The sequence below is a fragment of the Capricornis sumatraensis genome, chromosome 5 (assembly GCF_032405125.1).
Source record: "Capricornis sumatraensis isolate serow.1 chromosome 5, serow.2, whole genome shotgun sequence".
NCBI classification, from domain to species: Eukaryota; Metazoa; Chordata; class Mammalia; order Artiodactyla; family Bovidae; genus Capricornis; species Capricornis sumatraensis.
This window is the reverse complement of record NC_091073.1, coordinates 98857173-98882058: the sequence shown is the minus strand read 5'-3', so window position 1 is coordinate 98882058 and position 24886 is coordinate 98857173. Positions and strand designations below refer to the sequence as shown.

General features: G+C 37.1%; 1 protein-coding gene across 1 annotated transcript in view; it reads left to right on the top strand.

Moving 5' to 3' along the window:
• CEP41 (centrosomal protein 41) overlaps positions 1-24886 on the top strand; it is a 47827-nt gene that overhangs the window by 12535 nt on the left and 10406 nt on the right. The window contains exons 2-5 of the mRNA XM_068972815.1: positions 2773-2836; positions 17057-17104; positions 21303-21364; positions 22588-22657. Of these exons, the coding sequence (XP_068828916.1) occupies positions 2773-2836; positions 17057-17104; positions 21303-21364; positions 22588-22657 (244 nt within the window). The remainder of the gene's footprint in view (positions 1-2772; positions 2837-17056; positions 17105-21302; positions 21365-22587; positions 22658-24886) is intronic.

The following is a 24886-nucleotide window of genomic DNA, read 5'->3' as shown; positions in this document are numbered from 1 at the left end:
CCAGATAACCACAACAGTGTGATCACTCACCTAGAGCCAGTCATCTTGGAGTGCAAAGTCAAGTGTGCCTTAGGAGGCATCACTACAAACAAAGCTAGTGGAGGTGATGGAATTCCAACTGAGCTAAAAGATGATGCTGTGAAAGTGCTTCATTCAATATGCCAGCAAATTTGGAAAAGTCAGCAGTGGCCAGCCACAAGACTGGAAAAGGTCAGTTTTCATTCCAATCTCAAAGAAGGGCAATGCCAAAGAATGTTCAAACTATCGCATAGTGGCACTTATCTCACATGCTAACAAAGCAATGCTCAAAATTCTCCAAGCTAGGCTTTAATAGTACATGAACCGTGAACTTCCAGATGTTCAAGCTGGATTTAGAAAAGGCAGAGGAACCAGAGATCAAATTGCCAACATCCATTGGATCACTGGAAAAGCAAGAGAATACCAGAAAAACATCTACTTCTGCTTCATTGACTATGCTAAAGCCACTGACTATGTGGATCACAACAAACTGGAAAATTCTGAAAGAGATGGGAATACCAGACCACCTGACCTGCCTCCTGTGAAACCTGTATGCAGGTCAAGAAGCAACAGTTAGAACTGGATATGGAACAACATACTGCTTCCAAATTGGGAAAAGAGTACATCAAGGCTATATATTGTCACCCTGCTCATTTAATTTATATGCAGAGTACATTATGAGAAACATCAGGCTGGATGAAGCACAAGCTGGAATCAAGATTGCTGGGAGAAATATCAACAACCATATGGAGATGACACCACCCATATGGCAGAAGGTGAAGAGGAACTAAAGAGCCTCTTGATGAAAGTAAAAGAGGAGAATGAAAAAGCTGGCTTAAAAGTCAGCATTCAAAAAATGAAGACCATGGCATCCAGTGTCATCCCTTCATGGCAAACAGATGGGGAAACAATGGAAACAGTGGCAGACTTTATTTTCTTGGGCTTCAAAATCAGTGCAGATGGTGATTGCAGCCATGAAATTAAAAGATACTTCCTCCTTGGAAGAAAAGCTATGACCAACCTAGACAGTGTATTAAAAGCAGAGACATTACTTTGCCAACAAAGGTTCATCCAGTCAAAGCTATGGTTTTTCCAGTAGTCATGTATGGATTTGAAATTTGGACCATAAAGAAGGCCAAGCACTAAAGAATTGATATTTTTGAACTGTGGTGTTGTAGAAGACTCTTGAGAGTCTCTTAGACTGCAAGGAGTTCAACCAGTCAAACCTAAAGGAAATCAGTCCTGAATATTCACTGAAAGGACTGATGCTGGAGCTGAAGCACCAATACTTTGGCCACCTGATTCAAAGAGCCGACTCATTAGAAAAGACCCTGATGCTGGGGAAGATTGAAGGTAGGGGGAGAGGGGAATGATAAGAGGATGAGATGGTTGGATGGCATCACCAACTCGATGGACACGAGTTTGAGCAAGCTCCAGGAGATGGTGAAGGATAGGGAAGCCTGGCGTGCTGCAGTCCATGGGGTCAGAAAGAATCAGACACAACTGAGTGACTGAACAGCAAACCACAAAATCCTCATTCTAGATATTTATTTACTGGTTGAATATCAGTAAATGTGTCCTCCATGTGCGAGGTCCTGGGTGAAAACAAATTTGAGGAAGTTATCATTCCTACTCTCAAGGAAATCCTAGACTAGAAAAGAAGGTCAAGGTATAAACAATAGTGCAGGGTTCAATCCTCTAGGAGCCAGAGAGAAAGTAGCTAATTTCACCCTGGACACCTTTATAGAGGAAGTGAAGTTTTACACATGGACAGTTGACAGTTTGCTAAGACTGGAAACCTGAGTGAACCTGGTACATTTGGAGAACATTTGGGCAACTTCAACCCAGGAACACGTGGGAGAGAACAGAAAATGAAGCTGGAGAGATATTACCCAGTTCTAATCTCAGATTCCACTGCTACCTGTCACTGAACATCTGCTTTTCATACTTGTAGGCCAGAAAAAAAGCCTGAGCAAGAAAGTTGTATTTTGTAATGTCTTTATTCATTAGCCTTCCCTCTCTTAATGGCTTTTGAAAATGCCACTGAAATTTAATATGGGTAAATGCCTTGTACTTGGATTCAGATTTACTACCAAAGCACAGGACAGGGGAGACCTGACAGCTTTTTACTGACCATAAACTTTCCCTGAGCCCGTGATACACCCCAGCTGCCGTGAGAGCAGATGCCATCATGGTGACATCTGTGAAGCTTCGACTCAAGGGGAGTTGCAGGAAAGACCTGCCAAACCGGGTCCTGACCTGGCAACATCTGGGCAGCGTGCTCAGGTCTGCGTGCTGTTTTTTAGGGGTTGCATAGATAAAATCTAGAGGGCATCCAGAGAAGACAGCCTTCAAATCATCATGTAAAGGAGAAAATTAAAAAGGAGAAAAGAGCTGCCTTTAGTTATTTTAATGGCTTGCTTGAGGCAGGGTGGAATGGTTCATTCTAGGTTGTATCAGTGGACTGGGTGGAAATTAGATCAATTTTGGCTCAATGTCGGAAATCATTTTCAAGAGCTTTTTTCCTAATTGCATAGTGCTATGAGATTATTTTGACAAAATATGGAAATGTTTTGACAGAACATGATAACCATCTTCACCTGTGGAGAAGCTGTAGCAAGGAGCCCTGTTGGACCTCTAGAGCTCCTTCCATCTTTAAATTCAATTAAATTTTAGAATTTGTTCTAATTGTTAAAGTATATTGTCCCTTTCCCAACATTAACCCAATTATTTGTGAATTTTCTTATTTTTTAGTATCTGACCAGAAGGATACCACAAAACCCAAGGTATCAGCATGTCAAGTCAAGACTAGACACTGGTGAGTAAAGATTAGCAAATTACAACTTTAAAAAAAATCTTAATAGCTGATTATTGACAAAAAGCAGTATGTCATGCCTGATACAAATCATAGCTAAAAGTTTCTCACTGTCTTGTCTAATGTCTTTCTGAGTTCAGGACTTATGAAAGCTATTTTTCAGATTATCTTTAAAAACTCCATTCACATTATTGAGCTCACTATAAATTGCAAAACTGATTTTAAAAAATTGTTTAATAAGTTACAGGACTGAGGCTAATAAAAATATCAGGACGTCATCTCTATCTTGGAAGACCTTTAAGTATATTAAGCAATTTAAGTATATTGCTTAAAACTGGGAGTAATCGATTATACTTTGTGAATGTTTGTTCAACTCCCTATTTGCAGAGTGTAGCTACATGCAAGGTTCTGGGCTATGGGACATGTAAAGATGAGTGTGAACTGTTGATTATTGCAATCAAAGAGCTTAGATTCAAGTGGAGGCAGACAGACTTGAATGAGTAACTAAAATACCAGACAAAATTAAATTAGTGCTGCAGTTCAGGTAAAATGAAATTTAAGAGTGTGTTACTGCTTATTTCCATGCTGTTGACATTTTTCAGTGTCAGGATGAAAACCACTCCCCAAGCCCCTGGTGGATTTGCAGTCTTGTGAGATTTTGGTTGTTTGTTTAGTTTTTTTCAACCTCTTAAAGTCTGCTGTGGAAAATCCATCCTATTAAGATGGTTTTGCTAGTAGATTGGAGTGCCACATGCCTTTAGCAATACTGAATTTTCTACCACTCAAGACAACTAAGAAAATAAACTGAGATGTTGACTGTTTAAATATCATTCATTTTCTTTCTCTTTCTCCTAGTCTTCTTCAAAATTATTGTCTTCTGTTATGCATTTTTCCCCATATAAAATGGACTTAAATGTTTTAAATGAGCCTGCTTTGCAGATACTTTCTTAGGACCATTCTTTCAAGCATTTTTGTGCTGTTCAGATATCTGTCCTTGCAAATATCCTGTTTTATGGGAGGAGGTAAAAAATGTTATCTCTGTCTTGGAGGAAGAGGAAATCTTAGTCCAGAGATTACGTGATTTACTTAAAGTTCAATAAAGGAGACAGAACTAGGATTTGTGTGCAGGATAATAGAAGTCAACTTTGGAGACCTGGCCCGAGTTCCTGTGTACTGTGTCTTTGGCCACGCTGTCCCAGTTATTTCCTCCAGCCTCATTTCTTCTACCACCAATGCCCTCAGCTCCTGCATCTCTACCTTTCTCCCCATAATTGCAACTGTGACCCACCCTTCTGGAAAAAGTTATTCTGAGAGGCAAGTACTTTTTATTAAAAATACCATATTTTCTCTGAGAAGTACAGATAATGTTTTAAAGACTGCTTAATGCTTTCTTTTGGAGCCTTCTTAAAATTAAAATTTGTAAGAGCTGAGATGTTTTTCAGCTATATAGATTTATTTATAACATCTTTTTTTTTCCTCCTGGAAATTGAATTGTGTTTTCTGAATGAAAACCCATTTCTTTCTCTCCAGTTCCTCAACTCATAACCAAAGTTTGACTCAATTATGATATCTGAAAATAATTCAGTTTTTTGGAAATTGAGATATTTGTATCTTCTTTTTATAATACAAAGTAATTGCCTATATCCTTTTATATTGAGATTTTTCAATCTAGTGTTTTTGTTAATTAAACTTGTTAGTGTCTATACATAGTGTTAGTCACTAAGTTGTATCCAACTCTTTGTGACCCCATGGACAGTAGCCCACCAGGCTCCTCTGTCCATTCTTGCCTGGAATTCTCCAGCAAGAATAATAGAGTGGGTTCCCCTTCCCTTCTCCAGGGGATCTTCCCAACCCAGGGGTCGAACCCAGGTCTCTTGCATTGCAGGTAGATTCTTCACCATCTGGGCTTTTGAGGTCATTGTAGAGTCACATGGAATGGTAAGAAATAAAACAGAGATTCCATATACTTTACCTAGTTTCCTATAGTAACATCTTGCAAAACGATACTGCACTATCCCAACCATGATATTGACATTGATAGATAGAGTCTGGATGCAGAACTTTTCTTCCATGACCACAAGGATGCTTCATATCCACTTTCCACCCTCACCTGCTCCTTAACCCCTGGCTCCCACCAGTCTGTTCTTCACTTCTATAATTTTGTCATTTCACAACTTCTATATAGATGGAATCATACAGTATATAACTTTGACTGGATTTTTTTCCTCAGGAAGTTCTCTGGAGATTTAACCAGGTTGTTGCATGTATTAGTAGTTCATCCCTTTTTATTCCTGAGTGGTGGCTCAGATGCTAAAGAGCCTCTCTGCAGTGCAGGAGACCCAGGTTCTATCCCTGGGTTGGGAAGATCCCCTGGAGAAGGAAATGGCAACCCACTCCAGTATTCTTGCCTGGAAAACCCCATGGATGGAGGAGCCTGGCAGGTTACAGTCCGTGGGGTCACAAAGAGTTGGACACGACTAAACGACCTCACTTCTTAGGAATATTCCATAGTATGGATGCACCATGGGCTTCACAGGTGGCAGAGTGGTACAGAATCCGCCTGCCAGTGCAGGCGATGCAGGAGACTCGGGTTCAATCTCCTGGAGGAGGAAATGGTAACCCTCTCCAGTATTCTTGCCTGGGAAGTTCCATGGACAGAGGAGCCTGGTGGGCTACTATCCATGGGACTGCAGAGTCGTGAGTTTAATCATTTTCCTAGTGAAGGACATTTGAATTGTTTCCCCTTTTTGATTGTTACAAGTAAATGTGCTATAAACATTTGAATACAGATTTTTGTGTGAAAATAAGCCTTCATTTCTCTGGGATTAGTGCCCAGAAGTGCAGTTACTAGGTTGTTTGGCAGTTGCATTTGTAGCGTTTTAAGAAACTGCCAAACTGTTTTCCAGAGTGACTGGGCCATTTTACACTCCCATGAGCAGTGTGATCCAGTTTCTCCATATCCTTAGCATTTGGTGGTGTTGCCGTTTTTAATTTTAGCCATTCTGATAGATGTGTAGTAGCATATCATTGCCCTTGTGTTTTGCATTTCTCTAATGACTTATGTTGAATATCTCTTTGTGTGCTTTTTTGCCGTCTATATATCTGTATTTCATCTTCACTGAAATGTTTGTCTTTTTTGCCTGTGTTCTAATTGGATTGCTTGCTTTTTAGTTGTTGAGTTTTGAGTGTTCTTTATATATCCTAGCTACTAGTCCTTTGTTGGATACATGGTTTGCGAATAGTTTCTGCCAGTCTGTAGCCTGTCGTTTTTATCCTCCTACAGGGTCTTTCAAACAGCAAAAGTTTTTAATCTGGGTAAAGTCCAGGATATCAGTATTTCCTTTTATGGATCCTGCTTTTGTTGTCAGGCCTAAGAACGCTTTGCCTAACCTAGATCCCAAAGATTTTCTATCATAATTTTTTCTAAAAGTTATGTATTTTAGGTTTATGTGTAAGTCCCTGATACATTTTGAGGTAATTTCTGTATAAGAAGTGCAACTTAGATTGAGATTAACTTTTGCTTGCAGATGTCCAATTACTCTACACCATTTGTTTAAAAGGTTGCATTTCTTCCATTGGATTGTATGTTCACCTTTGTCAAAAACCAGTGGGCATATTTATGTGGATCTATTTCTGGTTTCTGTATTCTGTTCCATTGATTTTTTTAAAAAAATTAAGTTATTTATTTTACTTTACAATAGTATATTGGTTTTGCCATACAATGACTTGAATCCGCCATGGTGTACATGTGTTCCCCATCCTGAACACCCCTCCCACCTCCTTCCCCATCCATCCCATCCCTCTGGGTCATCCCAGTGCACCAGCCCCGAGCACCTGTATCACGCATCAAACCTGGACTGGCGATTTGTTTCACATATGATAATTCACATGTTTCAATGCCATTCTCCCATATCATCCCGCCCTTGCCCTCTCCCACAGAGTCCAAAAGACTGTTAATACATCTGTGTCTCTTTTGCTGTCTTGCATACAGGGTTATTGTTACATCTTTCTAATTCCATATATATGCATTGTATACTGTATTGGTGTTTTTCTTTCTGGCTTACTTCACTCTGTATAATAGGCTCCAGTTTCATCCACCTCACTAGAACTGATTCAAATGTATTCTTTCTAATGGCTGAGTAATATTCCATTGTGTGTATGTACCACAGCTTTCTTATCCATTCATCTGCTGATGGACATCTAGGTTGTTTCCATGTCCCATTGATTTGTGTGTCTATCCCTTTGCCAATAACACAATCTTGATTACCATAGCTGTATATAGTAAATTGGATATTGGTTAGATGGATTATCCCCACTTTATTTTTCTTTACGAAATTACTTTACTACTCTAATTCCTTTGCCTTTTTCCATGTAAACTGTAGAATAATCTTATTTACACTTAAAAATATTGATATACATTTGATAGGAATTTCATTCAACCTGTCTTATCAATTTGGGGAAAATTGACATGTTCCTATGTTGAGTCTTACATTCCATTAATATGCTCTTTCTCTCCATAGACTTGACTCTTTGTTTCTTTCATCAGCATTGTACAGTTTTCTGCATATAAATCCTATACATGTTTTGTTGGATTGACAGATAAGTATTTCTCTTTTTCTGAGCAATTTTAAATGGTATTATATTTTTAAATTTCCGTGTCCACGTTTTCATTGCTATCATATAGAAATACAGCTTAATTTTGTGTATTTAACTTGTATCCAGAGATGTTGCTAAAAGTACTTATTAGGTAAGGGAGGAGTTTTTGGTAGATTCCTTGGGCTTTTCTATATAGACAATCATGTCATCTAAAAAAAGAAAGTTTTATTTCTTCCTTTCCAGTCTACATGTGTTTATTTCCTTTTATTACCTTATTGCACTGAAATGGCAACCCACTCCAGTGTTCTTGCCTAGAGAATCCCAGGGATGGGGGAGCCTGGTGAGCTGCCATCTATGGGGTCGCACAGGGTCGGACACGACTGAAGCGACTTAGCCACACACACACACACACACACACGTCAGAATTGGCAGAACTATGTTAAATGAGTGATTGGAGCAAACATCCTTATCTTTACCCCAGACTTAGAGGGAAATCATTGTCTTTCATCATTAAGGATAATGTTAGCTGTATCAGGTTGAGGGAGTTTCCTCCTGTTCCTATTTTTCTAAGAGTTTTAATCCCGAATGACAATTGAATTTTATTGAATACTTTTTTACTACCTCAATTGATATAATCATATGTATTTTTGCTTTATCTTGATAATATAGATTACTTTTATTGATTTTTAACTATTGTACTAGTTTTGCATTCATTGAGTAAACCTCACTTAATCATGGTATAATAATTCTTATTATATATTACTGAATTCTATTTATTATTTCATTAAAGATTTTTGAGTCTATATTCATGAGGGACATTGGTTTGTAGTTTTGGCTTGTTTTTTGGATTGTCTTTGTCTGTTTTTAGTATTGTTGTAATACTGGTCTCATAAAATGAGTTGGGAAGTATTCCCTCCTGTTCTGTTCTTCTGGAAGAGATTGTGTATTATTAGTGTCAATTCTTTCTTAAATATTTGGTAGAATTCTCCAATAAAACTGTTATGCCTGGAGACTTTTTTGAGAGTTTTTAAATTTTGAATTTAATGTTTTAATAGGTAAGGGGATATTCAAATTGTTTGTTTCATAGTAGATGAGTTGTGGGTTTATGTTTTTTGAGGAATTAGTACATTTCATCCAAGGTTTCAAATTTAAGTGCATAGAGTTGTTTGTAGCGTTTCCTTGTTATCCTTCTGATATTTGTAATGTCTGAAGTGAAGCCTCTCTTTCATTACTGACATTGGTAATTTGTGTCTTTTTTTCTTCACTACAGATTTATCCATTTTATTGATCTTTTCAAAGAACCAGCTTTTGGTTTCATCAATTTTCTCTGTGTTTTCTGTTTTAAATTTTATTGTTTTTTCTCTTTATGATTTCTTTTCTTCTGCTTGCTTTGGGTTTATTTTGCTCTTGTTTTTAGATTCTTGAGGTAAGCATTCAGATTATTGATTAAAGATTTTTTCTCTTTTTCATGCATATAGTTAGTAATACAAATTTCTCTCAGCATTGATTAATAGCTGTGTCTCAAAAATTTTTATGTGTTGAATTTTCATTTTCATTCACTTCAGTGTATCTTTTTACCTCTCTTAAGACTTCTTTGATCCATGGATTATTTAGAAGTATGTTATTTAGTTACAAGTATTTGGAGATTTTCCTGTTATCTTTCTGTTAATGACTTCTAGTTTAATACCACTGTGGTTAGAGAATGTACTCTGTATATATTATTTTTTTAAGGTATTGAAACATATACCAAGGGTATATGTTCCATGGGTACTTGAAAAGAGGCATAGTTTTGCTTAGTGAATTCTTTTTTTCATGATATTGTGAGATATCTTCGTTTATCTTTTCCTTTCTAAGCAGAGAGCTTCCTTTAACCATTCTCTAGGATAGGTCTACTGGTAACAAAGTCTCTTAGTTTTCCTTAATGAGAATGTCTTAATTTCTTTTCTTTCCTAAAGGGTATCTACTCTTCTATATTTTCCTAAAGGCTATCTTCTCTTCTTTCCTAAAGGGTATCTTCTCTTCTTTATTTTCCTAAAGGGTATCTTCTCTTCTATTCCAGTTGACAGTTCTTTTCTTCCAGCACTTGAAAAATATTGTGCCACTTTCTTCTGGACACCTGATTTTTGAAGAGAAATCTCCTGTTATTCAAACTGTTTTTCCCATATAGGTCAGGTGTCATTTTTCTGTTGCTGCTTTTGAGATTTCTTTCTTTAGTTTTCAGAAGTTTGACTATGATAACATCTTGCTGTGAATTTCTTTGGAGTAAACGCCAAACAGTATTATAAATCTGAAGTTTATGTTACTTGCCAAATTTGATAGTGTTGAAAGTGTTAGTCTCCAGTCGTGTCTGACTCTGCAACCCCATGGACTGTAGCCTCTGTCCATGGAATTCTCCAGGCAAGAATACTGCAGTAGATTGCCATTCCCTTCTCCAGATCTTCCCAACCCAGGCATCAAACCTGGGTCTCCCAAATTGCAGGCAGATTCTTTACCGTCTGAGCCACCAGGGACTGAAAACAAATTTGAAAAGGTTTCAGCAGTTATATCTTTGAGTGCATTTTCAGCCTCTTTCTCCTCCTTTTTGGTACTCTGATAGCATCTCATCACAGCCCAACAAAGATGAAAATCAAGATTCCCCATCTGGCCTTTGTGGGCAGGTAAGGGTAAGACATAGCTTTTTTTGTGGAATGCAACTGGAATAAGGCAGTTATTGTCTGATAGTTTTCTGTCTTGCTGTCCTTTTAGGAATTTTTTCATCTGTTGGTGTTTTTGGATTTCTGGCTTCTTCAGCTCCAAGTTGAGGGTAATGAGACAAAAACCAAACACACACACACCCAGGTAGCTCAACCATTATGTCATTGCTCAGGTCCCAAAGTCCCTAGCCAATCTGCCTTCCTTGCTCCACATATCAGAGTCTTTTTATGTTTGTTTTATATATAATGTCCAGTATTTTTTTTAATTTTAAGTATAGTTGATTTATAATGTCATGTTAGTTTCTAGTGTATAGCAATGACTCAGTTTTATACATATATGTATATATACATAAAACATATTTTCTTTTTCAGATTCTTTTCCATTATAGGCTATTATAAGCTATTGAATATAGTTGCCTGTGCTATACAGTAGGATCTTGTTTATCTATTTTATATATAGTAATATGTAGCTTCTAATCCCAAACTCTCAATTTACCCCATCCAGGATTTTCTTTTTCTATTCAGTCTTTTTTTCTAACTGGGTATGTTTTCTTAAATTCAGACATAATTTACATACCATAAAATTCAACCTTTACAAATGTACAATTCAGACATTTTTAGAACATTCACAAGGTTGTCAAACCATCAATACTATCTAACTGTAGAATATTTCTGTGTGTGTGTGTGTGCATGCACGCTCAGTCGTGTCCGACTCTTCACAGCCCCATGGAGCCTGCAACTGTAGCCTGCCAGGCTCCTCTGTTCATGAGATTTTCCAGGCAGGAATACTGGAGTGGGTTTCTGTTTCCTTCTCCAGGAGAATCTTCCCAACTCAGGGATCAAACCCGTATCTGTTGCATCTCCTGCATTTGCAGGCGGATTCTTTACCACTAGTGTCCCCCGGATATTTCTGTCATCCCATAAAGAAACCCCATACCCAAAGCAGTAATTTCCTATGCCTTATTTTTACCAGTTCCTGGGAATCACTAATCTATGTTTTGTATCTGTGACTTTGCCTCTTCTGAATATTTCGTAAAAATGCAATCAACAACATGTGACCTTTGTGTGCGACTTCTTTCACTTAGCATAATGTTTTCAAGGTTCATCATTGTTCTAGCATGTGTCAATACTTTATTTTAATGCTAAACAATATTCTTTTATATAGCTATTCCTGATGTCTCAGATGGTAAAGAATCCACCTGCTGTGCGGGAGACCTGGGTTTGACCCCTGAGTTGGGAAGATTCCCTGGAGGAGGGCATGGCAGCCCACTCTAGTATTTTTGCCTGGGGAATCCCCATGGACAGAGGAGCCTGGTGCGCTACAGTCCATGGGATCACAAAGAGTTGGACACAACTGAGCGACTAAGCACAGCACCACAGTTGGTGTATCTTCTCATCATTTGATAGATGTTTGGTTTATTTATGTTTTTTGACCATAATGCTGCTAAAACATTAGCATACATGTTTTTGTGTGAACTTGTTTTCAGTTCTCTTGGTTATATATCTAGAAGTTGAATTCTTGGTCAGATGTTAAGTCTGTGGTCAGATGTTAATTTTTTGAGGAACTGCCAAACTGTGTTCCAAAGCAGCTGCACTTTGCATTCCCATCAGCAGTGTAGGAGGGCTCTTTTTTTCTCCACATCCTCAACAATACTTGTTGTTGTCCATCGTTTTGATTATAGTCATCTTTGTGGGTGTGAAGTGGTATTTTCATTGTGGTTTTGATTTGCATTTTCCTAATGAGTAATGATGTTGAGCACCTTTTAATGTGCTTATTGGCAATTATACATCTCCTGTGGAGAGATGGCTATTCATATCCTTGGCCTGTTTTCTTTTTTCAGTTGGGTTATTTTTCTTTTTATTGTTGAGTTACAAGAGTTCTGTTATATACCCTGGATAGTAGACCCTTATCTGAAGGATAATTTCAGATATTTCCTCCTATTTTGTGGGTCATCTGGGGATTTTCTTGTACTTAGCTGGAGGAGTAGAGAAAAGTACATCCTACCTCATCTTCCTGGAAGCAGAAGTCTAGTTTTATAATACCTTTGGAAGGGCCAAAGTATGCTTCATTGCTGGAAACCCAGTGTATTTTAAAGTCAGTATGGAAGAAATGTAATTCTAGTGTTCAATTTTTTGTTTCAGATTTTAAAAATTATGTTAAAGTCAGTTTAAGGGAAAGATTTTCATTTATTCTATTCATTTTTGTGTGTGTGTGACTTACCTCTCTGTATATTCAGTACAGCAGCCTGTGGGTTATGAGCCAGGATACGGATCTCTTTAGCCCTCTGGCTAGCCGTCAGGGCCTGAGACAGCCCAAACCTCGGTGTTGTATCCAAATGTTATCACTTATGTGTGTCTGCCATAAGGTGAAAAGTGTGAGGAATCCTGGCTGTGAAAACACCAGACTGACTTTAAAGGTCAAGTAAGAGTAAGGAATTCCTGTCTGAGGTATGATTTTAAGCTCTGCCGTCAGAGCAGTAGAAATAGGCACAGGAACAAACGAGCATTTCTTATTTCTAGGCTAAATAGATGGGTCTTTAATCTTTTCTTACCAAACAGTGAGCAACTCAGAGTTAATCCCGAGAAATCAAGAATTTTGTGGCATCTCCAATCTTCACCCAAATCGCCTTCTACTGAGTTCTTCAAAGCCAGATATCTTCTTCCTGGGTAAAGATAATATTTTATTTCTGTCCTTCTGACGCTACTTCTCTTATAAATTCAAACACCATTGTATAGCCATGGCTAGAAATATCAGAATTATTTTGAACTTCAAATATTTCTTTTGTTCCATAGGTGCCTGAGTGTATCTTCCCAGCTCCCCAGCACTGCCAGACTGTGCCCGGAATGGATTATGCTTGCGATGAAATCCCTGCCGGCACTTTGTTCGGTCACCACCGCAGGGTCCTTGTGTATTCTCAAGCACCCTCTCTGGCTTCCTGCTCTGTAGCCCTGCAGGCTGATTAAGGGACAATTTCCAAACCACAGGGCTCTTCCTTTGTAGCCTCCTAAACGCTTTCATTTCTGGCATTATTCTCTCATTTCAATCTATATTCAATCTAATTTCAAATTTCTTTAGCTCTCTAAAAGTCCATAGACTATCTCCACTCAGTCTTTTCTAGCTGTTTTTAATTTTTAAAAAATTCATCTTACTTTTCTTATCTCCATACAAACTAGTCATTTTCTTTTTTTCTTCTTAGTCTTTACTTTTCCTGAATATCTGCTAATAGCCTTGATCCTAAGCACTGAAACTCATTACAGACTATGTACTCTTCATCTTTACTTGGTATTTAATTCTGTTTCTTATGCCAAAGGAAGAAATGTATGTGAAAGCCTTTTACAAACCAGAAAGCACTATGCGCTCGTGTAACTTATTGAGATTAACAAAGGACCTCTGTGCCTCTTTTCACGCTTTCTGCTCCTTCCGAGCCAAAAGAACTTCTCCATAGAGGAGGGAAATATTGAAGAAAAATAAAGCAGTGGAATTGTCTCTTAGCAACTGAGTTCCTGCCTTATAAATCTTAACCACTTTAGATTACTGCTGCTCAAAATCACTTGCTTTTCTTACTGGCTCAGTACAAATAAGGTTATTACATTATAGGAAAACAAAGGAAAAACTCTAATGAATGAACCCCTCAGTTCGTTGATTATGCTGTATCTTTGCTTAGCAATATCAATATAGTTGAGTTGTCTCTTTCTCTTGATTCCACTTGTAAAACCTTTTTATATATCTTTTTTTAGCAACTTAAATTATAAACTAAGTAGAGGCTAAATATCACCGTATACATTTCTATTACCTGAGTCCTGAAACAATATAGGTCGTTTAAGTAGTGTGTAACATATATGTACTGTATATAAATAAAGTTGTGTATAGCTTAGAGAAAATCAGGCATCCAAAAACTCAAAGCAAATTGGGGTATGATTATTTACATTATAATATGATCCATTATAAGGATTCTTCAGCTAGTAGATCTTCATAGTATTTCTCATTTAGCAAGTATTTTTGAGTACCTCCAACCCTAGACAGTGGAAAGGATGAAGATATTCTGTGCATGTGTGCGTCTGTCTGTGTGTGTGTGTAAATAGTTATTTGGGGCTTTCAGTATAATAAGATAGATAAGACTTACACACAAATAAGGCAGTACAATGATAAATGCCTTGTGAGTGGTAAGCTGAGTGCTGTAGAAGTTCAGAGGAGGGAAAGGTCACTTCCAGCTGGGTGAGCTATTATGATTATGTGGGCAAGATGACATGTTAGAGAGCCAAAGACTCACAGAGAGTTTGTCAAGTTTAGTAATTAAGGCAAGATTGAAGAGGTAGGTGAGATGTTGGCGCCTTCAGTAGTAGAGCAAGGAGTTTAAACTTCAGTCAGTAAGCAGTGGGGAGCCACTAACTTTCTTTTTTAATCAAAGTCTTGTCTAGGAAAATTTATCTGGCAGTAATGTGTAATTTCAATTTAAAAAATTATTCTGTTGATAGTCTTTTAGCCTCCTTACTTTTGTATAAAATAAAAACGTGTTTATAAATAAGTCAATTATAGAATTGATGCATTTGTATTCTTTTTAAAAGGTAGTCAAAAAGCTGTTTTCAGATGAAATTAGATCCAGTAAGGTGAGCTGCTTAGTTAAGATACAAGCAGTACATGAAGTGGGGTAAAAATACTACTTTCTAAAATCATTTTTAGGGATTTCTTTTGTGTTGATTAGTCATTTCTCCAATTGAAGCAATGCAGAAATCTTCCATTTTCTTTTATTTTCCCCCTACAGGAGAGAATGAATAGCTATAATGAAAAAAGCTTCTTATCAATAGCACTCTTAGATTTATTCCTAATTTTGCCAAGTATTTGTACACCTCTGCAAAAGACTTTGCTTCTCTGTCTTCTCCTTTAGTGGAAAAAATAATCAGTAGGAATGAAAACATACCTCACAGGGTCATTGTGAGGCTCTGCTGGTACAAAGATGAAGTGCTGTGTAAATATTCTGAAAATGTTGTTAACTGACTGAGAAATGGATTTTAGACACATTGTTAGTAGAAACTGCTATAGACTGGAAATGCAGTGTTTTAATAATAAAGACTATATGATAAGGTTGGCTATTGTTTCCCATGCATAGCATGCCTCAGGGAATTTGAGAGCATGAAATGGTTCCCACCTGCTACTATGAAGAAAGTAACACTTCCTACATATTTACCTCACAGTGAAATCATGTTTTTAAAACAGCACAGCTAGAGAATCAGTGTGTCTCTATGAGCCATGTTAGAAACCAGGAGGTTGGGAATACTAATCTCGACTTAGTTACTAACTTGCCCTCTCCGGACAAGTCAGTGGACCTTTTGTACCTCAATTTTTCAACAATTCTGGAAGGATACCTGAAGCTTCTCCAGCGAAAAGAAACTAACTGCCACGTCAACAGCCTGGCACTGTAACGGGCCCAGGAACGTGCTCCTATAAAGTCGTTTAAGAATAAGACTGTGGGACAGTGAAGAGCATGCCATTTGCCCTGTCTTCTAACCTAAGTACTGACCAGTTGGGTTCCTGCCCAAGTGCAGACTTGCACAGGAGAGGCTGTGAGTCTGGGAAGGATTCACGGTTTCCACTGTGGAGATCTGGTCAACATCTCAGGTTCATTCCAGCCTGAAGAACCTAGAAAAGATTATATTTGATTCCAGCCTTGGTCTTTGGTCCTTTCTGGATCTCTTCTGAGGTGTTCTCAGTGTCTGTCTTGAGAAGCCTCAGGCCTTCTGAGCAGCCCTACTACTGTCACGTCTCTGAGCTTTTGGAAGGATACAGTCTGGGTTCAGGACTACACTGAATCAGTCCTGCTCTTCGGTTCTGATCTGGGGACTGTGTGTTGTCAGATGAAAAAAGAATATTCTAACTCAGTGAAATTTTATTCCATGATGGTATAGATTTAGTAATAACAAGTGATGTAAGTTGTTTTTTGAAAATGTGCTTTGGGTTTCAGAGAAATAATTTTCTTTCTCTGCTTGTCACCTACACATGAAGAAAAGTTCAGAACAGTGCTTATACCATTAATCGGAAGCATTTCTTTTACCCAAAGTTTGTGACTGAAACTGACTAGTTGCTCTCAAGGCTTAAAAGTTAGGAGCACAGTTTTAGAAATGAAAAATTATTTTTAATGTTTTCCTTTTTTTTTTGCTATACATGTGAGGTGCCAGATAGAGCTTGCTGTGCTGAACTGAATCAAATTGAAGCATGCTCGGTAAAAAAATAATAGCCCCTGGCTTGAGAACCAGACTTTAGTTCATTCGGAAACCATAAGGATCCTGGCCCAGTTTTAATGCATGAAAACTCTCCAAACCACCTTGGCTAGAACCTAGTGTTATAGAACCAGGCCATAAAACATGAGGGTGGAGGACTCCCCACAGTGCTGAGGATCTGCTGTGATTTCTCAGCAAATCAAATCCATGGTGAATACTGGTGTACACACTGTGTGGTCTAGTTCAGACTGCAGTATCAGCATGAATAGTGGAAGACCCAAATTCAGGGAAGAGAAGGAAACCACAAAGATTCAGCGAAGAGGAAAGGGTTACTTGGCTGGGCACAGCAGCTCATTTTAGACATTCAGAGGTTGTTGTTTCTTTCTCTTCCTCTGCACACCTTCCCCACGAAAAAAGCTTATGGGGCAAATAAATGGAGGATGAAAGGCTTAACTCGGAAAGAAAAGAAATTACATAAAGTGATCATTTGTAGTGCCTGTGGGGACTTCTTAATGTTTATTGGGTGTGCACCTCAGCTTAACACATTTGACCAAAACATTTCCCTGGATTCCTTATCTTTTAATGATGCCGTATAATCCTTAAGACTATTTACTATGTCTGATCCATTTGTCTACTGCAGTTCTGTAAAAACAGGATGGGAAGGCTCAGACGTCATTTTCTTCCATTAAAAGCATATTTAAAATCCTTCTCTTTTTAGGTAACAGTATGACTAAGTACATTGAGAAGCTAGAAGAGATCAAAAAAAGTGAGTAACACTATTTATGGTGTGGGGTAATGGAACCCTATAGTGGCTCTGTAAGTTGGTTATTAACAATCCTAACCATACTCTACAGCTGACTCGCATACAAAGCTATGGGAGTCAGGTGAGCATGGCAGATGCCTTGAAGGATGTGGGAAACACTGTACCATCGGGTCAGCTGCTGAGGTTGTGGTCTTTGGGTCTGAGTTCTGCCCGCCTTAAAGCCCATGGGAGATAATAACGTTGGACTATGAAATAATCTCTAGTTAAGCAGTGAGAACCCCAGCTTCTAGTTTCATTGTACTGCAGTCTTTATGATCTGTATTCAAGGTACTTAATCTTTCCTATTTTCTTATTTTCTCTGTACCTGAGATAGGAGTAATAATATCTTATTTCATAGCATTCTTTTTAGTATAAATTCGACAGTATTCATGAAAGACTTAGAGGTGTGAGAAAGAGCTTATTCTTAAAGTGGTGTTATGCATTATAAATTCATTGCAGTCAGCTTTCTTTTAATTAAAAATCATATTTCATGCACATCCTTTTAAAAAACTAATCTTCGGCAAAGATATGCTTCTAGTCACTGAGTGCACTGTGCTTGCACAAAATCATAATTTTTCAATCTGTGTCCAAAACAGATGTAAAATGTACACATCATGGCCAGAATCAGAGAAGCAGGGACATCTGTTTTCTAAGATGGATTTGCTCATAGCTTCAGTAGGAGAACCCAGTGCTAGGGCAGTATTTACGAGCTAATGGTGGCAGAGAGGCGCTCTGACTGGTAGCAGTTCAAGACCTGTCTCTGGTAGAATATACCTTCTGGGAAGAAAATATTACAAATCCAGAATTCACCAGAACTTTTGTTTTTACATAGCAGGACTTTTAATTTAAATGATAATGTTCCTGTTCCTTTTGAATTGCTGCAGTATCGAGAAACCCCAGACAATAGACGTGGACTCAGGAGCAGCTCTGTGCTGAATCTTTTTCGCTACATTCAGCTATAAGGACTGATGCTATAGACATTTGTTTTTTAATGTGTAATGTCACAGTATCCTTTTTTTCTTATATATTTTATACTTTATACATTTATGCTGTATACTTAAAATGTTATGTATCTGTAAAATATTCCACTTTACATACATACATATGTGTATATTAAATTTTTAAACTATGAAAAAAATCTTGTTTACTCACCTAAACTTTATTGTTGTCATCCTTAATTCATTCACTGTGAGCAAAATTCAACTGGCTTGCTTCTGTTCTGGTTTGTAGCCTTTTTCACCTCCTAAGCATAGGTAGCCGAGTGTAAACTCACCCATCCACACCAAAATTTGTCCCATATAAAAATTGTCCCATTCCACCCAGCTTGCTGAAACCCTGTTTAAAATATTCCTCATAAAAGCACAATGTGGTTTCTGGGATATATAAACTTTAAATGGAACTTATCTCCCAAAAGAAATACCTGTGGGTTAGAGTCCTTGAAAATGCGTACTTCACCTTCCCTCTTCAGAGGATGTGGGCTTCCTTTTAGTAAGACAGGAGGTTCCACTCACCTTTTTCACACACTTTGTGCTGATACTCCAGCTAGAATTACTTCAGGTTCTGGTTTGGGATCTACATCTTGGAAAATATTCCCTTCTCTTTTCCCATCTTCTGTTGTAGGTGTTCTTCTGGGTCAGAAGGAGGAGAATGTTGCCTTGTTCTGTGACACCCTAAACCCATCTCTTTCCTCAGATTACCTTAGATGCCATGTCTTTCTGTGAAATCACAAACCTTGTCCTGTTACTTCCTTTGATTTGTCTTCCACTGTGAGCCCACTTCCCTTTGCTAATAACGCGATTTAACAGAACCCTGAAAACGCAGAATTCCTTTGTGATCTGAATATTCTTTCAACTCTGCCTGGGGGAAATAGACACCCTGTGTCTATTGACCATTCACAAAGCCCATTCTTGGCTTCTGGTGGTTAGATGACACTGGCTGGACCCGGTGTGAAGCGTCCTAGATAGTTAGGTCTCTGTCCTTCCAGTAACTCGAGAGAGACACACTTAGACTCCAGACTTACCGGAGAAGCAAAACTTGATAACATTTCTGAAACTAGGATTGTTTGTCTCCATTATCGAGTCCGGGAGAAGCTACAGTAGCAGAAGCTCCATTCTTAAAGCTCTGTTCGCCCTTGCAAGGACAGACTGACAGAGCTTTCCAAGTTATCCTTTTTATAAAATTTAAGACTTGCTGTAAAACGTCTAGCTTAATCTTTTATCTGAGTAATAATGTCAGAAAGTCCTCATGATGGCTGTCCTTCTAAACCAGAACCAGGTATGTAGAGTTCAGGTTCAAATGTGCAGTGCAATTTCTAGTGCTTATGAGAGGATGCTGGAAATGCCGATCATTAGAAAACAGCAGTGCCTGTTTTCTTATTTAAGGTGATTTCTATTTAAAGAGGATTTTAATGTGTGTATTTTGTACATAGAATGTGAAGAACTAGAGTAGTATTTCCAACTATGTTAACTATACCAAAAGAATAGCAATAGATAAATGCCACAGTGCAAACTACTTTGAAAGCTATTGACTATTTTCTTTGGCTGACTTATTGCCATTTTAATTTACATAAATGACTTTGGGTGGGCAAGTTGGTGGCAACTGAGTGAAATACTGTAGTTGAGTTGCACTTTCTAAAGCTTCTGCTCAGCTTATTCGGGTCTGCATCCTGATGTGTTTTAGAAGCTACTTTGCGTCTAGGTTTGTTATCTTGTATCTAGAAGAAACTGTTTTAAGAATTTCCTGGAAGAAAGATCAATTTTTAGCCAAATTGCTATCTTTAGGACATTTCAGAACAGAGAAGCTTTAGTTCCTCATCAGAGTCTTGAGGTACTTAGAGAAGGCATGTTTTTAAGATAGTATCATTTCCCAACTCTGAGCTTCAAGGTGTTTGGTAAATCATGCTCACATTATCCTCCAAAGTAGCTCTCTGGTCTGTGCTGGTTTTTTGAAAAATTCATGGGAATGATTAGTATAACCAAGTAAATAATATTAAGTACCTTTAATGCTTTCCTTGCTAGGATTCTTTGTTTATGAGACTAAAGTAATTATTCAGCTAACCTTCAGTAATTCTGAAATAATGAGGTAGTATTTAAGGAGTCAAGGATGTCAATATATAAACTAGAAGAAGAGTGAAGAGTAGGGGTGGGCAGGAGTTCAATGCTGGAAACTCTTCAGAATTGGCAAGTCTTCTTCAGAAAAGTTTAGGGAGGCCAGCTTTTAACATGCCTCTATGGGACAAATAATAAAGTGAGATTGGCTGTATTTCTTAAAACTTTAATATGTGAAGAATTATTAACACAAACAAATGAAAAAGTTTGAGTTATGTCTCAGAATTGTAAAGATAGCACTGAGTAAATATTGATGTTTTCAGTTGATTTTTCTTTTTTTTCTAATTTTGCTTTTAAAAAAAACCCACAATACAAGATTTACCATTATAAATCTTTCATTATAAATTTTTCAGTGTACAGTTCACTACTGCTAAGTATATTTACTTTGTTGTACAATAAATCTCCATAACTTTTTCCTATTGCAAAACTGCAATAAGTTGATTTTTACTGAAGTAAAGTTGAAGGAAAATTGATATAAGAGATGATCAGGACCAGTCATAAGTTTGTGCCCAGTATTGTACTCCAGGAAAAAAAGGTCATCCTCCGTTTCTAGCAATTATTCTCTTTCTAGGACAGAGATAAAATAGTAGGGTTTAAATGTCTTACCAGCTCTTGACCTAGGGCACTTCAGCTTCTCTGGGTCTCTGTCCTCATTTGTAAAATTAAGATATTTATCCCCTGCTTGTTCTGAGAAGGACTTACAAAAATGTATGCAAAACAATGGGGTCAAAGTAGAGACAGCATAGTAAGGATAACTGTAGACCAATAAAAATAAAGGGAAGAGGTCAAATCGCTGGACCCAAAAAGGTAGCTTAGAGTTTCAGCTGGAGGCTTCTCCCGGCCAGACAAAAATGATACAACACCTGCCACATTTAATTCTGAAGCTATCATGAGGATCAGATGAGGTAATGCAAGGAAATACATGCAAATAACTGGAAAAATATACCATTTTTGGGTACATTTCTTGATGAAGTTTCTTGATGACTAGAAAGAATTAATACCTCCAAGAAAGCAAAATAAACCTGGAAAAATATTTGTCCCGTTCTGCTTTGCAGATTATAGATACAAAAAAGATGAGCTTTTCAAGAGACTGAAAGTAACAACTTTTGCCCAGCTGGTAAGTTTAATGATCTTCCATTGGAATAAAGACTATCTAATTTGTGCTACTTTCTATATTTCTAAATTCAACTCTGAGTAATGTTTGCTGAGGGTTTTCTTCTGCTTCTTTATATTTCACCTATGAGAGGGCTAATTGGTATGAAACTTTTTTCTTTGAAAAGAATTTTATACAGTAAAATATAAATTCTACCTTTTAATCATCAAATTTGTAGTTTAAGGTTTACTTTTCCTTGTCAATTTATCTTAATAATAAGAACCTAGAATTCTGGGTTCTTTATTGCTTGGACATATTTCTCTGTGGAAAGCAGGTAATATCCCATCTATGACTGTACTCTTTTTACAAGTCTTTCTGCCATGGGCTATTTTGTTACTTTAGTAAAGTCACTTTCTTCTTTCATTTGAAAATTATGGACAAAATGTCTCTCTGGCCCCCAAACAAGGGTTCCAGTGATGTACAACTCAAGGTGGATGTTAGTCTAACGAGCTAAGTTGTGAAAAGTAATTTATTAATTTTTTAATTTGAATTCTACGTACTATTTTTTAAATGTTTATTGGAGTATAGTTGATTTATAATGTTGTGTTAGTTTCAGGTGTACAGCACAGTGAATCAGTTATTATATGTATATATATTCTTTTTCAGATTCTTTTCTCATGTAAGTTATTATAGAATATTGAGTTCCCTGTGCTATACAGTAGGTCCTTGTTAATTATCTATTTTATATATAGTAGTATGTGCATATTAATCACAATCTCCTACTTTATCACTTCCTACAACAGAAAAGTACTTTAAAAACTATGTATTGGGTATACAACATTATAATCAATATAGCCATAATTACATTTATTTCTTCATTGAATAATTGCTAATACAATGCTGTTATCCATTTTTTAAGAAATAGCATGTTATATTGAAACTAGAATATACATGAAGGCAGTTTTAAACTCTTATTTATGTTTCTTGTCCAAAATTATCCTTTTGGTCTTTTAAGTTTATCATGTAATGTTTTAAACAAATTTTTTCTTCTGGAATAAAGAAAATGTAATTACTGCCGTCAAAGTAAGAAGACCTGAGATTTAGTCTTCAACCTGGGACACTGACAGTTTCTTAAAACAGGAGATCTTTGATGTCTGATATTTGCTCGTCTTCTGTTAAAAACAGAATTGCCTCTGTTTAAAGACAAACATACACACATCTACACATTTCATTCTGTTTCCTATCAGGCCATCCAAGTTGCGTCCCTATCTGATCAAACACTGGAAGTGACAGCTGAGGAGATTCAAAGGCTAGAAGGTAATGAGAATTGAGGATTTGGGGAAAATGACAAATTGACCATTTGACTGTGGGATCCTGTGCTATTGTGTTCACAGGGACTTTGATGTATCTGTCTGTAATTAGATTGTGACTCTCTGAGAAATGCTATCTGGTGCTTTGCTAATTCTTAATTTCTTTAAAAAAAAAAGCTGTCTGGTTTACTGGTTGTAACATTTTTAGCCTTAAATGTTTTAAATGTGTTTAATATACTAATTAATTTTTTAAACAAATATTTTTACTGCTCTCTGTATAGGTACAGGCCACAGAGTTAGGTGCTATGAGACTACAAAGATGAAAAAGACACAGCTCTGCTTACATGGAGTCATATGAATTTCTGTCGTATGAGTAACCTGTCTTTCTGTTGTTATTTTCCTCCCCAATACATGTGTGCACGTGCACACCGTGGCCTTCAGGGCGTGGAATCTCAACAGATGCAAGTTAAGGGTGAGACTGTCTCAGGCTGAGGAGCAGCCTGAGCGAAGGCACGGAGAAGTCCAAGCGTGTTTGGGGAGTCACACATGGCCCAGTCTGGCTGGGGTCTGAGTGAGGGTTATGAGATAAAGCTAGCAAGATAGGCACCAGATCTCCCTTCTTAAATACCAAGTTGAAAAGAAAGCCTCTTAGGTGTACTATCATGAAAAGAATCCACAGAGCAAAGGTCTTTATTCATCCTGAAGTCCTCAGCTGTCAATGTGCGGCTGCTTGTTGAAGGGGGATGTGTTTTGTTAAGGTTGATGGAGGCCAGGAATTTGACTTCTGATTTCAAGACAAGTTTCTCAGGAAGTCTGAACACCGGGTTTGTACAACTCAACTGTCATTTCCCTGGGCTTGTTTTTGTTAGGGAGGATAAAGAGAATCTAAAAAAGACAGGAATTTATCTTTTGACGGATACCTCTCACACTGCAGAGAAATAAGGGCTCTTTGTAATAGAGATAATTGAGTCTCCTCATTCGAGTACTCCCAGTTTTAACCTGGTTATTATAAAGTACCTGGATTTTGTCCTTTAATTCATTGTCGAGATTGCAACACCAGGACATATGGGCACATGCAATTTTCTCTTCTGAGATAAATTTGCAGAGCAAAATAGGCTCTTGTAAAGTAGGACACCATAATGTGTGAGTAATATTAGTGTTTTTAGTGCTCTATACAGAATAATAACTCACTCAGGAATGCCTGTAGAACAGATTGTATCTGTATACACATTGGCTGTTTTTGAAGGGATAAAAAAAACTCCTTTTATAATATTTCTTTTTTCCCTGCTTTAAAATATATTTCTAGAAAATCAGAAACCTGTTTAAAAATATATAAAAAAGAAAATTAAAATAACTAATAGACCCTATTAACATTTTGGTCTGTTTTCTCCACCCAAATCCGTACTCTTCTATATAGTTTTGTATTATGCTGTTTTCATTGAACATTTTATCATGAAAACTTTGCTAAGTCATTAAGTAGATTTCAAAAGCTCAATTTGTAAAGGCTGTGTTGTCATATAATGTCCAGCCTTTAGATATGCCATGATTTATTTAATTATTCTCCTATTGTTGGCCATTAATGTTTTTCTGATTTTTCATTTTTATGAGAGAATGTTGTAATGTAAATACATAAATTTTTGTATGGTTCTGACTTATTTCCTGAAGATAAACTGCTGCAGATGGTCAAAGGGTGGAACCATTGTAAGATGCTCAGTGCTGATTCCACATTATCTCCAGAAAGATAATGTATTCCCACCAAACAAATAAGAAGACCCATTTCTCCCCATACCAGCCAGTGCTGAACAGTTCTCACTTTTGTGAATGTTTCCCAGTTTGATGGATGAAAAATGGTATATAGCAGTTTTATTTTTAATTTATCTGAAAACGAGATTGAGCCTTGGCATACATATCTGTGTTTGTTAGTCATAGATATTCCTTCTTTTGAGGGCATGTCTTTTCTTGCTTTTTTCTAATAGAATGTTGATCTTTTACTTACTGATTTGTAAAATCTTTAAATGATTATGATCTCTTTATTCATTGGAAACCAATATAGCCTTGAAAATAAATGAGAAAAACCTTTACTTGATGTTATTAAGTTAAAAGAAAAAAGTAAACAACAAACCATAGTGTAGAGCCGTATGAATAGCATCTTTCTGGATATGTAAGAAGGGGGGAAATAAGTATATATAAAATATGCAGTTGTTTCATTTTTGGAAGGAGACAAATATTTAAAGGT